Source organism: Netta rufina (genome assembly GCF_964035555.1).
Source record: "Netta rufina genome assembly, chromosome: 27".
Taxonomy (NCBI): Eukaryota; Metazoa; Chordata; class Aves; order Anseriformes; family Anatidae; genus Netta; species Netta rufina.
In genome coordinates, this window is record NC_140151.1 from 6256682 (window position 1) to 6271799 (window position 15118).

General features: G+C 40.6%; 1 protein-coding gene across 1 annotated transcript; it reads right to left on the reverse strand.

Moving 5' to 3' along the window:
* Positions 1-42: 42 nt before the first annotated feature.
* PLAT (plasminogen activator, tissue type) lies at positions 43-14185 on the reverse strand. The gene is made up of 14 exons (XM_084302307.1): positions 14144-14185; positions 10023-10106; positions 8823-8862; positions 8223-8354; positions 7751-7864; positions 7215-7389; positions 6517-6608; positions 6100-6271; positions 5618-5703; positions 5064-5259; positions 4461-4597; positions 4232-4372; positions 2586-2734; positions 43-1653 (listed from the first exon to the last, which is right to left on the reverse strand). The coding sequence occupies exons 2-14, from the start codon at positions 10086-10088 to the stop codon at positions 1495-1497; spliced, it is 1659 nt and encodes a 552-aa protein (XP_084158433.1). The 5' UTR covers positions 10089-10106; positions 14144-14185; the 3' UTR covers positions 43-1494.
* Between the last annotated feature and the right edge of the window lie 933 nt (positions 14186-15118).

Consider the following 15118-nt stretch of genomic DNA (forward strand, 5'->3'; position numbering starts at 1 on the left):
ACAAATGTCTTCATACAATTGATTCTGTAAGCTTGGGAATAAATCGTTGTCTGAAGAGCTAAAATTAATTCTTTTTTTTTTATAACATTTTCTTTATAACATATAACAATCCTGTGTTTGTTTTGATCTCTTAGATTCTGTTAATGAATCTTTTCCAAACTGAACAAGCAAGTTGTACATTGATATGGAAATAAGTAGCCCACACCTAGAACTGTGCTATATCTATTGGAGTCTGAAATCCGCTTAAATAATGAAGTAAAATCAAATAATTTTACTTCGTTTACTTCATTAAATAATGAAGTAAAATTTCATAAGGAAAGAACTTAATCTTGATTGGAATTTACTTTAAACTTAGAGCCAAATAAGAAATAACATTTTTATTTGCAAATCCATTTTTGATCCTGTGTTAATCAGAGTGTAGTTGTAAATTCAGTGGGTAAGTGTAGATTCTAATATTTTAGTGGACGAGTTTAGACCTGTCAGTTGTTCTTACAGTGGTGGAAAGCTTATTGTTAAATCAGACAAGCACAGAACAGCTTAAAATACCTGCGTAGTATTAAAAAGAATAAAATAAATTTCAGAATTGTATAGACAAATACATCAGAAGATTATTCATTCCCCCCCCCCCAAAAAAAAAAAAGAAATAAAAATAAAAATGTTACTGCAGTGTGTTTGTGAAGTGGTCATTACACAATATGTTCTTTTTGCTCTGTGAGTCCCAAATGGGAACAACCTGAGCTAGAAAGAATCTGTGCAAAGTGAGGGCTCAAACTCAAGACTCCCTTCAAGGATTCACCTCAGCTGTGTTTTGGATAAGAAAGTACGTGTCTTTCCATTGCACTTTTAAAACATGTTCTTGTTATTCCACATGAGATCACAAAACTTTCTCTTCTGGCCCCTTGTTCAAAGGGAGAAACTTTTCTCTGTCCCATGCTTTAAATGCTAGAAAATTAATATTCCCCCAAGGGGGGGCAGAGGAGAAGGGGTTTGTGGAAATTAATTTGAATAATAAATAATCCCCTTTGTGAAATATGTTCATATATGCCCTGGGGCAGTGTTATAGAAGATGTATGTCCATGTGTCATTGAGCATCCTTGACAATGTTTGAGTCCTGTTCCCTCAAAAGAGGGAGATGAAAGTTTCAGGAAATGAAATCTGTCCCCTTTGCCTGCTGCTCACTCCTGTTCCCCAAACAATATAGCTTTCTTTTTGCAAGCCAATGTTTGTTTTCAGTTGTACACATGAGACTGATGAAACGACAAAGCTTGGAGATATAAGGGGGATGAGGGGAAGGACTCTGCTTCTGATAACCTGTGGTGAGGAAAAGGGAGTAATTTGAGAATGTGCCCTTACCACACATGGCATGGGTCTTCCTTTTTCACAGACAGACATAAGCATCTGGGCAACCAGGATGCCCTGTTAATATCCTTAAAACACTCCAAAGGAATTTGCAAGGGCATGGTCACAAGATTGTGGATAGTTCATTTTTCTTCTTCAGGATTTCATGTTGTTCTGAATCCAGTCAAGATAACGATTCACATTTGTATAAACGCCAGGTATGTCTTTGCGACCACAACCTATTCCCCAGCTGATGATTCCAATTAGATGCATTCGATCATCCTTCATGCAGACCAGAGGCCCTCCAGAGTCACCCTGCAGAGAAGTACTAGGTTAGTAAAGAATCTCCTTTTTTGTTTGTGTTTTGTATTGTTTTTTTTCTCTCACTGCCTTTAATTGTGCATTAGGTATCATCTCTTGTGTTTTCCTAAATATCCCATTTAATATACTCACAAATCAAGAGACACCATGCTTCTAATGCTCTTAGTAACAACACTTTTACATAAGCAACTTCTGTGTTCCAGGCAGCCTCTGTTAGTGCTTCTTTTGTATCAGGGAGAGACCGAAAACAATCTAATACTGAAGTGTCTAACTTTGTATGGCAGTTATTTATGAAATGTAGGTGATGTATTGTTAAGAACAACAAAAAAAAACCAACAACTATAAAGTTCAAACTATAAAGGTCCGGGCTGCTTTATACTCTTGTGAGTAATAGTAAATCATGAACATTAAAGAGATGTTGAAACTGAAGAAATGTCAATCTTTGTTTTAGGTATTATAATTTAATGTATGTTCTCCTGTTTCTCATGTTACAGCTGCTCATTCTCCCCTATCTTTTCATCTTTATTATTTTATTCTCCGCTTTCCAGTAGAGTGGCACCTACATCTCTTACAGAACCTACTGATGAATGTTTTGGTGGCTCACATAAGAGAAAATATTAGGAAACCCTGCTGAGGTGGAGTTTCCTGCTCAGCTTTGTGATATTTCCTGTATTTGGAATTTTCAGTCTGTATTCTGATTTGCTTGATTGAATGTGGCCTGCATTCTCAGCTATGAGGAGAGGGGAGAAAAAAAGGAGAAAAAAAATGAAAGAGGACCCAGCAGTTCTGTTCTATTGAACAGAAGTTTACTAGAATTTCATGTAGTCAAATGCAGAAAATAAATTATTTTCTGAAGATTTGTGTTTGGTTTGTTCACACTATAAAGGACAGACCTAGAAAGAAAAGAGGAACAGAGCTGGCTTTACCTTGCAGGCGTCGTCAAGGTTCCTCGTGTCTCCTGCACATATCATATTGTCTGTAACTGTCCGGTTGTCTAGATGCTGTGCTGTGCACCGATTAGCTGGAAATAGTCTGACGTGCCCTTCTTTCAGGTGCTCTGAATAGAAGGGAGAAACTGGAAGGGACATGAATATATATATACTTATAAAAACTTTGCAATTCAATTTCTGCAGTTTGGGGAAGAGATATGGAACTAGCTATTGGCAGGAGGGGATGGTGGCAAAATTCCCTTGCCGAAAGGGTCTTTTTTTAATTCTTGAGGGTTCTGCTTTCCTCATGAGAACAACTTTAATCTAGCTGAGAGAGAATATTGCTTTCTTAGCAAGCAATATTAGCAATGTTACAGAGGTTCCTACTGGGTGCAAAATAAAGAGCGCTAGGTTTCTTGGATGAATAAGTCATCTTTGCACAAATTACATCTAAATGAAGTCATAGTAACTGCATCTAAAAATGACTACCTGCATGAAATGTAACCTTGACTTTTTAGTATTAAACTTTTGTTAAGAAAAAAAAGATGCCTTATTGTACACAACACTGAGTAACTGGATAGGAATACACATGTGCTATTTTAGAATGGAATAGATTTATTTTTGTTTTGTGTGTTCACAAAGCTGAACATTGGCAGGATTGTTTTTCAGTCCAGTTTTGAATTACAATTGCAGTATCCCTTTGCTCTGAATGAGTTTATTCTGTACTCCCTGTAAGCAATGTGAAGGACTAGCTCGAAAAGCATATGGTATGCTCATATGTTAAATTTTCAAGTCTGTTCCAAAAACCTTAACAGCACAAATCATGATTTGTACTTGTTATGACAGATGCTTCACAGTCGCTGCTTCAGCATTTACAATTTGAAGAGAATAAAACAAAATAAGTAGAAAATGCCAGTGTATGTCTCCAGTCAGGTTTTATTCCTGTTTTTTGTTTGGCTGTGCTTTTTAAAATAGCTCATTTTTAAAAACCTTTCACCCAGCAAGGTGATTGATGCCCCATGCCTGTCATTGTTCAAGCAGCATTTGTATAATGCCCTCAGTAATATGCTTTAACTTTTGGTTAGCCCTGAAATGTTCAGGCAGTTGGATTTAATGATCTTCATAAGACCCTTCCAACTGAACTATTCTAATTCATTTAGCTGGCCTTATAATATATGTCTAGGATCATCAACTTTTTAGCTTTTTTGCTAATCACTGCACAGCAAATGTATCTTTTAGAATAATGCAACTACCCGCAACTGTAAATCTCAACAGAAATGGATTTCTGTCAGAATGACAATGTCTAAGTTTAATATTAAATGCAGTAAATATCTCAGTAAAGCAGAAATGCGGGAGCTTTGACTGCAGTTTTTCTCTTATACGTTCTGTCATTTTCTATGTTTTTACTATTGGAAAGTTTCAAGGAAGACTCCACTAGCCCATGCTGCTAACAGATCTCAGATGAATGAAATAACTTGGACCAGAACTTCTTTTTGTATGTGTTTCACTTACGTGTATGTTTTGGAGTGCTGATATAAGCCCACAAAATTATTTGCGGGGGTCAGACATCAAACAATACTAAGGGCTTGAATTCTTTGAGGACAGGGGGACCTGACTTTGTACCCGGTGTATCTTCTACTTACATTCTTCATTTCTGCCATAACCAGAGATCTCGCATTCAGTCCAGTCAGGCAGCTGCAAGTTTGGTGTTGGGAGGCAGGCAGCACGGACAGTGTCTGTTTCAATAGCACAGTCTTTTGTATCAGATTTCAACTGCAGCAGAGCTGAAGAGGGAAAAAAATGACTACTTGACTAACATAAAGCTCGAGCAAATCATTACCTATCAAATCATGATGTCAAAGAAGTTCTTACCAATGTCATTGTCATAATTTTCGGAGTCAAATCTCTGATGCACAATGTAGTTCTTCACTTGAAAGTTCTGTTCATTTTCCTCAGGAGTTGTTCGTGAAGTCCTGCCCAGCACAATCTTCAGCTGATCAGTACTAAAGCTGAAAAATGAAAGAGTTTTGCTTTCTTCCTGTGTTAACTGGAATGGACCCTTTCTTTGAAGATGTGCTGTTGGAACTTCTGCTTATTTTAGCACTATTACTACGTCATTGCCCAAGCAGTTTAACCTCAGATGTCCTGTTTGCCTTAGTTTTTGCAGTAATTGCTTAGAGCCACACTGGCAAGCCTCCTCTGTAAGGCTGTTGCTGTTACCAAGTTTCAGATGGCTCTGCATTCTATACTGACAGCTTTGTTCTTCAGCTATTTGGTGTTTTGCTGTGGTACCTTAATGCCATACAGCCAGTTTGCCTGTCTATATTGTTGGTCACATTTAACTCTATAGAATTACTTTGTGGAGTAAATGGCTTTTTCAAGTCTTTCACCCTTCCAGTAAGGCTAATCCTGGATGCTTCCATTCTCCAGAATTTTTGGTATGATTTCCCAGACAGTACTGAATCCTCAGCTCACCCTTCCTCGAAGCAGTGAGCAGCTGACAAAACCCAGCAGGAACTGATCAGAATTCCTCCACAAAGGAAGTGCTCTCCAGGTACTCGGCGATACTTCACAAAGATGGCAGCTTGCCATGGGTGAGCTTCAATGTCTGCACGGGAGCCAAATTTTATGCGGTACTGGTGTACTCTATGCTGCCGTGTGCCACAGGTGGCTGTGGATGACAAACGTGTTCAGGAACTCTGCACTGAGTTTGAGTTAAGAGATTGTTAGTTGTCACTGCATATCAAGGCAGCCTGGTATCAACTGTTCAGTATCTGACTCATTCCTGTTTCTTAGGAAACTTGTATAGATTTGAAACAATATAGTAAAGAAACCCTGTCTTTTCTGTCTCCCAGTTCTGCAGTCTTCTCTTCTGGCAGATAAGGTACTTCTATAACAGCTGATCTACAGAATCCCTATTTACCCCAAGCAGCTTTTTTTCCCACCTCTTATTTTACTGTAAGAGGCTTGCAACACTCTGAACAGTAATGCCTCAAAGAAAGAAGAATTGGGACTGTTAGGAGCCTTACAACAGGTAGGCACGTTACAGTACTCCCATGTGAGCTGATTTCCTTTCAGTACGTGGCACCAGGGCTTGTTGTCATTGTCAGGATTCCTGCAGCACAGGAAGGAGAAGAAAAACTTGAATCACCAGGTTTGCAGGGATTTTGGGGAGAAGGAGACACCTGAAGAGAGCAGGTGGGGATCTGACTGTATTCTTTTTGTTTTTTCTAGAGATACAGAGAGCACAGGGCAGTGTGGAATTTCTATTAATGTAGTCCAGTGTTAGGGAAGTATACACAAGTCAAGTGGAATGAAAATTACTATTGGCAGTGAGCTTTATTCTCCGCTGTAATGTATTGCCCCTGCTTTAATAAACCATGTAAACAACATGGATTAAATAACCTGGCTTTAATAACCCATATAAACAACATGCCCTGCCTCAGGAGTACCACAAGAAAGCTTACTGTTATTTATTTATTTATTAAATTCATTCTATAATGATACATACCGGCAGAAATTGTGACTGCCAAGGCCTAGCTGGTAAGCATCTCTTCTCCATGCAGTATATAGCTTGCTAACAATGAGTTGAGAATTCCACCTCAGACAGGTAGCTCCAGAACTGGTAACACTGTGACTGCCTCGGTAATCCGTGCCTCTTCCAGTTTTGCAGTTGTTCCCAACTTCAATAAGAAAGCTGCATGTTAACTGATGCATGTAAACCATCAGCTGTTCCTATTGTCATTTCTGTCAAGGCATCTATATATTAGCTCTACTTATGTCAGTCTCTCTGTGTCATAAATATAAAAAGCTTAAACATGATTTAATATGACAATACCAACTTTTCAGTTACACAAGTCCACAGAGAACCCTTATATATGCAGTGAGTCATGGAAGCTCTGAAGTCCATTCCCTGTCTTGCGTGTACCTTTTGAACAGGAGGGTACACTGCAGTATTCCCAGATGTACTTTCCCCCTTTATAGATATAGCACCAGGGTCTGGAGTCTTCATCTGGGTTTCTGAAAGAGTTAATGCATAATGCATTTATGCGATATTATAAAGACATTATGCATCATTATAAAACTGTCATTATTAGTCTCAAGTGTGTCATCTAGTACAGTAACTTGATCCTGCTCAGCAGTGCAGAGGTGGACGGAACCACCAAAAGTAATTTGTATTCTTATTTTAATTATAAAAGCAAAGAATATGTGGAGATGAGGATGAGACAGCCGGTAGCAGGGCTAGCTAACTTGTTTGTGCAGTTTAGTTCATTTGCAGGAAGCACTATATTTTAGAATTGTGAGGAGCATGCAGATCTGCAGGCATAGGTGGCAGGAAACTGGCTTGCAAAGGGAGCTTTAGGCACTGAGAAGGATGCAAATGGGCACAAGGGAAGACTATGGGGTGAGAAAGGCATGCATTTTTTAGTCCAGCATAAACATCTACTCTAGATGGATCAGAAGCTGAGATCTATCTATAGAAGTTGCAGTTGCTGCTCTCGTACTGCACTGTATGTGCACCTGTATGCAGTGTTCTGTGGCTGGTATCAAACAGCCTCTCTTTTGCCCCAGGTTCTCAGAATGGGCAGATTCTTACAGCTGTGACATGAGTCGTGAGTCCCTCACCTGCAATAGTTGTGATTACCCAATCCCAGCTCAGCAGCATCCTTTCTTTGGCCGCTGTACGTCTGGTCCATCAAACCATCAATATTCCAATTCAAGCATTCAACTCCACTCTCTGTCCTGCTCCACGTGCCCCTGTATGTTACTCCAGCATCTTTGTAGCACTTAACTTCAGTATCTGAGCAAAAGGGAACAAAACATTACTGAAAGGACAGCATCACACACCGCTTCTCTTGTCTCTTGTTCTGCTTAAACTTGGCTCCCAGCTGCCTTGTATTGTAAATTGGTGAAAATGTCTTTCCAAGCAAATTGCAAGGATATACAAATATCTTCAGCTTCAAAATGTAGTGTTTTATCGAGAGACACTGAGATCAACCCAGGTGTCCTTCTCAAAGGTTCTTTGTAGAAAAGCTTTACCGTGAAAAGAGACACCTTAATGGAGAGCCCAGTATACAGCAGTAGTTTCTGAGTCTCTGCTTTCTGCACTACATAGCTAAAACCAGCAGCATTGTTCCCATTAACTGATACATTATACTTGCCTATTTCGCACTGCTTCCCAGAGAAACCTTGGTGACACTGGCAGACGAAGAGCTGTGGGGAGTAATATGCCTGTGAACACTGGCCCCCATTGTAGCATTTATTTCTAGTGCAGGCTGTGCAGGAAAGAAAAGTCAAGAAACAGTTAGAATTCACAGAAGTAAGCAGCTGGCAATGTACCCACCTGTCCTTCTGTCAGTCTCCTTTAGCCTGCTCTACTTCCCCCTGCCTAAACATATTTAGTGCCACATTCTTCCTTTGTTCCATTCTCTCTGTGTTCACTGTTATGAGCCTTTCTCAGCCTCTTGCTCATTCCTCCTTAGTTCTGCCTGATTTGGTGTATATTAATGCTTTCATTTCAAGCAAGGTTTTCCATGTGATAATTTCCTTCCCTGATGGTGGAGCTCTTTAGAACAATTAGATGGACAGTCTGTCATCTCCCGCTCTTTCCTTCTTTTTCTTCTTCATACTCACCTCTGATGGGAACAGTGTGGCAGCGACTCCGACCGCTGTCGCATCTACAGTACTCTATTCGGCTCCTTGAGAGCCTCAGCCAGCTCCCCTTGTGCTGGTATATTTCTCCAGATGAATAGTCTGTGCAAATGGCTGTAATTAGAGAAAGGAATCTCTTTTAGAGATTCATTGAAAATACTTGGTTTAGCAAAAGAACTCTTTTCTCTTTCCAGGATAAAAAGTATCCATGATGGGAGCATCTGTCTTACAGAATCACAGAACTGTAGGGGTTGGAAGGGACCTCGAAAGATCTTCGGGTCCAGGCAACCCTTTCTCCTCCCCAGACCCAGATTGTCCTGTCACTCTCACTATTATGCTACTGGATATTCTGTTCTGCTAGTGAAGAACAGGGGGTGGGGGGCCGACTTTGCTCTTTGAGCTGTAGATGGTATTAATACTCCAGTATTTTGCCTTCTGAATCTGCCATTCTCAGATCCCCTCTCCCCCCCACACCCCAGCCATAGAAAACAGCTTTCAGGCTCTATTCCCTCAGCACCATCTGCTTTTCTGTCCTGTGCTCATAAAGCTCCAGATAATGCAGTTGTAGTTTGCCTGGCTTACCTCTAGATCTGGCTCCCCGTTTGTAACGCATGTGCCAGCCCTGCAAGCAAAGAAGGTTAATTCTGTGAGTAGCTGCTCTCCTAAGAAAACTGAGAGAACAAGTGCCTCCAAAGGGACAGTCCTCCTCTTGAGGTCTTGCAAATCAGAGTAGTGAAAAGTGCCTTCAGTACTTCAGCAAGGGTACTGAAAACTGCAAATCATTGAATTACCACTGATTATACAGTTATTGTTTGTCACTTGAGTGATGTGAACTTGGTGATGTGTTGTACTTGCATCAGGTGTGAAATGATTATGTACTTTTAGGGCATCGCAACTCTTAGCTTGTCAGCTTTCTGCTATTTGCAGGAGGTCCAAGGAAATATTTTTCAGAGACATAAATATAGGTAAACAGTTACTTTTGCCCAGCAGCTGTTGCTTGCAGTTTCCTCATGAGCCTTTGTACCTTGATGAGATTTGATTTTTTTTTCAGAGCGTATTTTACTAGCTGGTCATAACAGGAGCTCAGCATGGACTGGATCACGTGTATGCAACGGAATGTGATCCTTCCTTTGGCACAAGCCTTTCACTTGTTATCCATCATGCTTAAGTACTGAAATTGGGGTGGGAGGAAAGAGGAGAAAGGTAGAGATAAATTTCTTGCAGCCAATTAAATAAAATACTTTGAAGTTTTAAGCATGAAACCCATTTAGAAAACTTTGATTGGACACAAAAGAAAGAACAGCATAAAAAGAAAGAGGAAGGCTGGGATAACAATTTTTTGAGAAGATACTAAACTTTTTAGAATTGTGCAGTGTTTATTTAAGCTATGCAATGTGAAGCGTGGAATGAGAGGACATGGAAACCATCAATGGCTAGTTGTACATGAGAATAATGATGAAGGTGAGGCCAACGGAAAGGAAATTAAAGGGTTATTGTGATGGATCTCTTCCTAACTGTGAATAGTATCTGACTGAACAGATACACAAGGAAGATTTGGAAGTGACTTTCTTACTGAAATGGAAACCAGATAGGATAATACATTAGTAGAAATCCCATATGAGACATAGACTGGTTCACATGGCTTTCCTTCCTCTGATTTATAGTGATAGAATGAGATCCTCCTTTTGTCTGATGCAGACAGCTGGAATCGCTAGCAAGGAAGTGCTGCTGAAAACAAGGTTGAGTGCCTGTGGATGGCAAGAGCATTATTTCCCTCCTTACCTGGCACTGAGTAATTGTGATTGCTCCCATCAGCAGGAGGAGATATTGGAGTGTTTTCCACATCATCTCCAGATCTCAAGTTATCTATAGAGGGTTAAAAAAAAAAAAATGTTTTACAGAGTGAGTTACATCCGAAGTAGTGAGTTTAAATTAAGGTTATAAATGATGAAAATGCTTTTTACATTAAGTCCCACTTTCTACTCTGCAGTTCTCAGCAATTAGGCTTAGCTGTCTCGGTGTCCCTGAACAGAGGAAACTGCCAGGCTGGACCTAGTTGCGCTTATATTTGATAAACATAGAAACCCTACAACCCTAAAGCATAACCTCTTGGATCTGGTGGAAACTCAGAGCGTGTTTCCTGGAGAATAAGACTTGTAGAAGAAAATTGAAAGTCCTTTTTCCCAAGGCTGCTGGAAGCCAACAGTATCATGCCCATTATTAAAGAGATGACTTGTCTAATAAAGGAATAAAGGAGATGTTGATTAGAAAGCATTAACTGAGATTCAGGTCACTGAGTCCCATCCAAGAGATCTTTTGCAGTGGCACAGAAATCTGCTAATAACTGTTGTTTAAGAAGGTTTGTATTTTCTGCCCAGGCTGCTTCTTTGGGCAAGAGTGAGGGCTGCTTGCTGATGGATTGCGTTGGCAAGGAGACTATGGTGATGACAGGGGATGCTTTGTGGTAGGTGGTGATGATAGGCGGGTTGCTACGTCTTCATTTTTCAGTATTTCTACAGTTTCTCCCTCTTTGGCCTTGCTGAGCTTTCAGTTTCTACTATTGTCGTATGTTTTTGCTAAAAATTGAGAGTATGTTGAACATCTGACAGGCTAGCTTTTGATCTGGTGCTCTCCTTGTTACAGCATTTCTTTCTGTGTGTCACTTCTATGCGATCACAACTGCATGTTTTATTCCCTCAAATCGCTTTGGCAGATTTATGCGGTAAGAGATGTGGATGAAGTAGAGCAGAGGGTGGGCTCTCATTTCCATTCCCAGTCTCTAGGGCTGCTCTACAACATACTGGATAGTGGTTTCTCATGATTAGCCTGCACGAAGGGGAGACAAAGTTGCAAGTCAGACTGAAGAGGTTCATAGGAACAGCTTCTGAGAGCATTAATTACTCCAAGTCTTGTCTCTGGGTCATACCTTAATGATGAAATACATGTGGTCCAGAGCAGCTCTCAGGGGTATATATTAATATGCAGATTTTGTAGTAATCTCCATGTACTTTCAAGTCCTTTCTGACCTCTTAACAAGCATTTTGCATTACACAGCAAGCCTTTAAAAAAAACAAGCTGAGTTTTCCAAACAGGCATTGACTTCATGGGAATATGCTAACTGCATTTGAACTCAGCCAGCGGTGCTCCCAAAACTGCAATGCATAACCCAAAATCACGCAGAAGTTATTGGGCTGCTGCTCAAACACTGTGTTATCTTATCCTTAATCCCTGCAGCTGTTGCTCATTATTGGAGCTGTGCAGGGATGTGTTCTGAATCTCACAGCTGCAGGATTTTAAATTGCTAATTATTAGCACCACCAGTCACCTTTGTTGCCAGCTGTGGAGGAGGCTGGAATTTCTTGCTGACTGCTTTAAGAAACAAGATTCTGCTAGCCTAGACCTTGCGTATGAAAGACTCATGAAGTGAAACGACTCTGACTGAGCTGCTTTGTTAGCATTATTCTGTGGGAAGCACTGTGAAGAACTGTAGAGACTTTATTTCTGAGGTACATGCTAAGATTCTCTGGAAACAAGGCAACACTGGCAACACTTTTTTGAGGGGAGATTGGAGTGGCAGAGCTGGCCTAATTAATATCTTGGAAGAAGTCCTAGGTTCCTGATACCAGAAGGAAACTAACTATAGCTAGTTTTAGTGAAGGAAGGGAGGTTGAGAAACAGGGAGCTATTTCAGTCTTGGAAACTGACATGAAAGGAGTCCCTATTTATGAATTACTTGAGTGGCTTAATGTTATAATCAAGTTTATGCTGTATAATCTTCTGTACAAGTAGATTCTAGTCTTATGCTGTACATACTGCTAGCGTGGAGTGCTACAGAATGTATCCCTGAAGTTGCCTTGCGTCAGATACTGCATCCTTTCTTCCAGTTACTTTTCCTGCGCCCTGTTCAGGCTAGCTCATGTTGCAGTGCTACAGCCCTTTCTTCCTTCTTCCCCTCTCCCATGCCTGTCTGTCCATTGGTGGCTGGTGTCCCACTGTGCAAGGAAAAGTGGTAACAGGTTTTGCCAGATGTTTGTTTTCAGTCCAGAGAAAGGTACGATACCATGCCAGTCAATTGGAATGTTCTGAATGATAAGCCCTATCAAACTGAAACCACATGGCTCTATGAAAAATAGCATGTTTACAAGACTCCAGGCAGAAACCTTCAACCAATGTACTTTGTGGTACTGCTCTCATAAGCAGTTTGTGCCTGCTGCTTTCATCTTGTTTCCTCTCTGAACAAGAAATACTCTAGCAATAAGACAGAGGCCTTGATGTTTTGTTCTGACGTTCTGTTTCTATGCTGTGAGGTACAGTAAAACAAGGATATACGATACCCTAAATTTAGAGGTTCTCAGGCTTAATTCTTTTAGAATTCTAAATGAATCAGAAGCTGCCTGTTTTGTTCATAATCACACTTCAGACATGTGAGTAATAAGGAAGTATTGCCCTTTGAAAGAGAAACAGAGAGAAGAGGGAAATAGAACTCAGGGGGATGAATTAGGAGGCTTGGCTAAAAGCAAAAGTTTTAAAAACAGTATGAAGGTTTTAAAGAATGGAGTGAATTGATGAAGTAGATAACCAGGCTTGCAACGAGGACTTTCTACTTGTACAGAGCCAGCTCTATACATTGTTTTTTTTTTTTTTTTTATTAATGTATGCCTTTTATGATAGCCAATAAGGAATGGAGTAAGCTGGAAAAACATTATTGCGACTAACGTGTAATAGTATTTCACTGGAGATTGGATATTCCATGCTAACCACATAGATCAGCAAGTCGTGAGTTGTTGCACACGGTACAGGTATTGTGCTAGTAGCATATACCTCAATACAGACCTGGAATTGGATGCAGATAAGGAATGCTGCAGATGCAGTGTCTCTGCTGAAGCATCATCATCAGGAATACTTTAAATTGCATATTTTGACTATTAATTTATTAATAACAGCTCTTCTAAGAAGTGAGAGTGTATTATTTTACAGATGTGGCATAAGACCTAAAAAAGGGGCATAGCTTATAAAGGTCAAACAGAACATCATTGGTAGCAAGTAAAGGTAGCTTCCCCCACCCATCCCTTCTAGTCACCTGGTATACATATAGAATACTTGCTTCGATTCTGAATCCATAGCATTAGCAGCTCCCTTGCTTATAAACCACCGTCTTGGTCTAGATCAGAGGACTGCAGGTCCTTGATGCCTTTTCCTGCCTTTTGGAGAAAGTGCTGCCATATCCCTTTTCTAAACTGAGCAGATGAGTATCAGGCTTGTACTGCTTTTCTTTAGAATATCACAGTGGACAAGCGCTTGCTTTTGGGGAAAATAATTTAAAATTTTGAAGTCTTTGAAGGCAGTGGAGAAAACGGGCATTTCAAGCTCTGGCTTCCTTTGGGGAATCATTCTCAATATTTCCTGTCATTTGAAAAGAATCATGTTTAGGAAGAACTGAAGACAACCCGCCCTCCTCCTCCCCTTTGTGCCTCCATTATCCTGGTTGTGAGCCTGGGGTGAAATGTGTAGTCTGATCTCCTGGGAAGACAATGAATTGTCCTTTCACGCCTGGCTCTCGGGGCTTCTCCTTACCATTGGAATGTTTGTAACTCTTCCTTTGCTAGTTCTTTTTCAAAATGTTCTCTGTGCAGGAGGCTCCTCCCTGCTAGCTGTTCAGAGCCTGAGGCCATTTGCCCTTTCCCTGGAATAGCTTGCTGAGGCTTTCTTGAAGCAACTGAAAGCTGAAAGTTTTATCCAGCATTATAAATCTTCTGAAGCTGAAAAGCAATAGCTTTGTTAGTTAACTACCATGATACCCTAGTAGGCTTTATTAAACAGTATTTAGTACTATTTAATGATAATGCCAATAACGTTGAAAACAGGAAATGAACTTTTTGAAACAGGTGTAGAGTAGCACATACCTTTTTTGCTTTTTTCTCTCCTATTTTCTGCTGATGATTTCCTTCCCAGACCAGCCTCTTTCTGTTTTCCACGTCTCTGTTATGATCTTTCTGATCAGCTCCCGTCTTAAAACTCCTCTGAAAGGGGTGGAGACTAAAGAGGGCAGGAGGGTGTGCTTCCCGCCCCCCTCCCTTCCCAAGAGAAAAGATAGCAGCCAGGATCTTGGGATGACCTAGGATGGAGTGGCTCGTGTCCAGAGCATTAGGGAATGTTTGGGGGTGGGGCGGCAGGAGAAAAGCTTGCTTGCTGATGTCAGGAGGGCATAATACTGGATTTTACAGCCAGTTTGCTTTCTTCATACTTTATTCCAGTCCAAGAGCAAATTCAGTCTTCAAAACATTTTTTTTTTCTGCGTTGAACAACTTAAGCTTCAATGAGAGTGAGAACAGTAAGTATCCCATATGAAGAACTGTCTCATTGTGCTTCTAGGAATGTGAGGGAAGAATGGCCTAGGCAGCGCCCAAAACGAATGCATGAATGTTTTATTTCTAACATGGCCATAGGTCTGTAGGCTTAGTCCTCATACTGAGAAACTCCTGCTTCAATCAAAAGCAGTGCGCTATGTCAGAATGACATCCATCTTTGGCACAGAGACCCTGACCGGTAAGTGGAGCAAAGCATGCCATGAACAGTGCTGCTGGGAGAAGTGGTCAAAGGAATTCCCAGGTTAAGTGGGGATGATGAGCAAAACTTAGGATCCTTGGTTAGAAATAAGGACTAGCGTATTAAGGACCAGAGAGTTAAATGTTGACTGATACTGTCCTCTTAGAAAACAAAACTGCTCAATCAAGGTACAGTCCCAAAGCACTACATTGTCGGCGTGTGGCAGAAAAATCCAAACGAGTGGAGTGGTTTTAGAACTGAATTTAAGGCTGGGTTTGTTAAACCCAGCTCTGTCCTCTTTTGCACCCTTCCTTCAGGTATTTATAGACCTT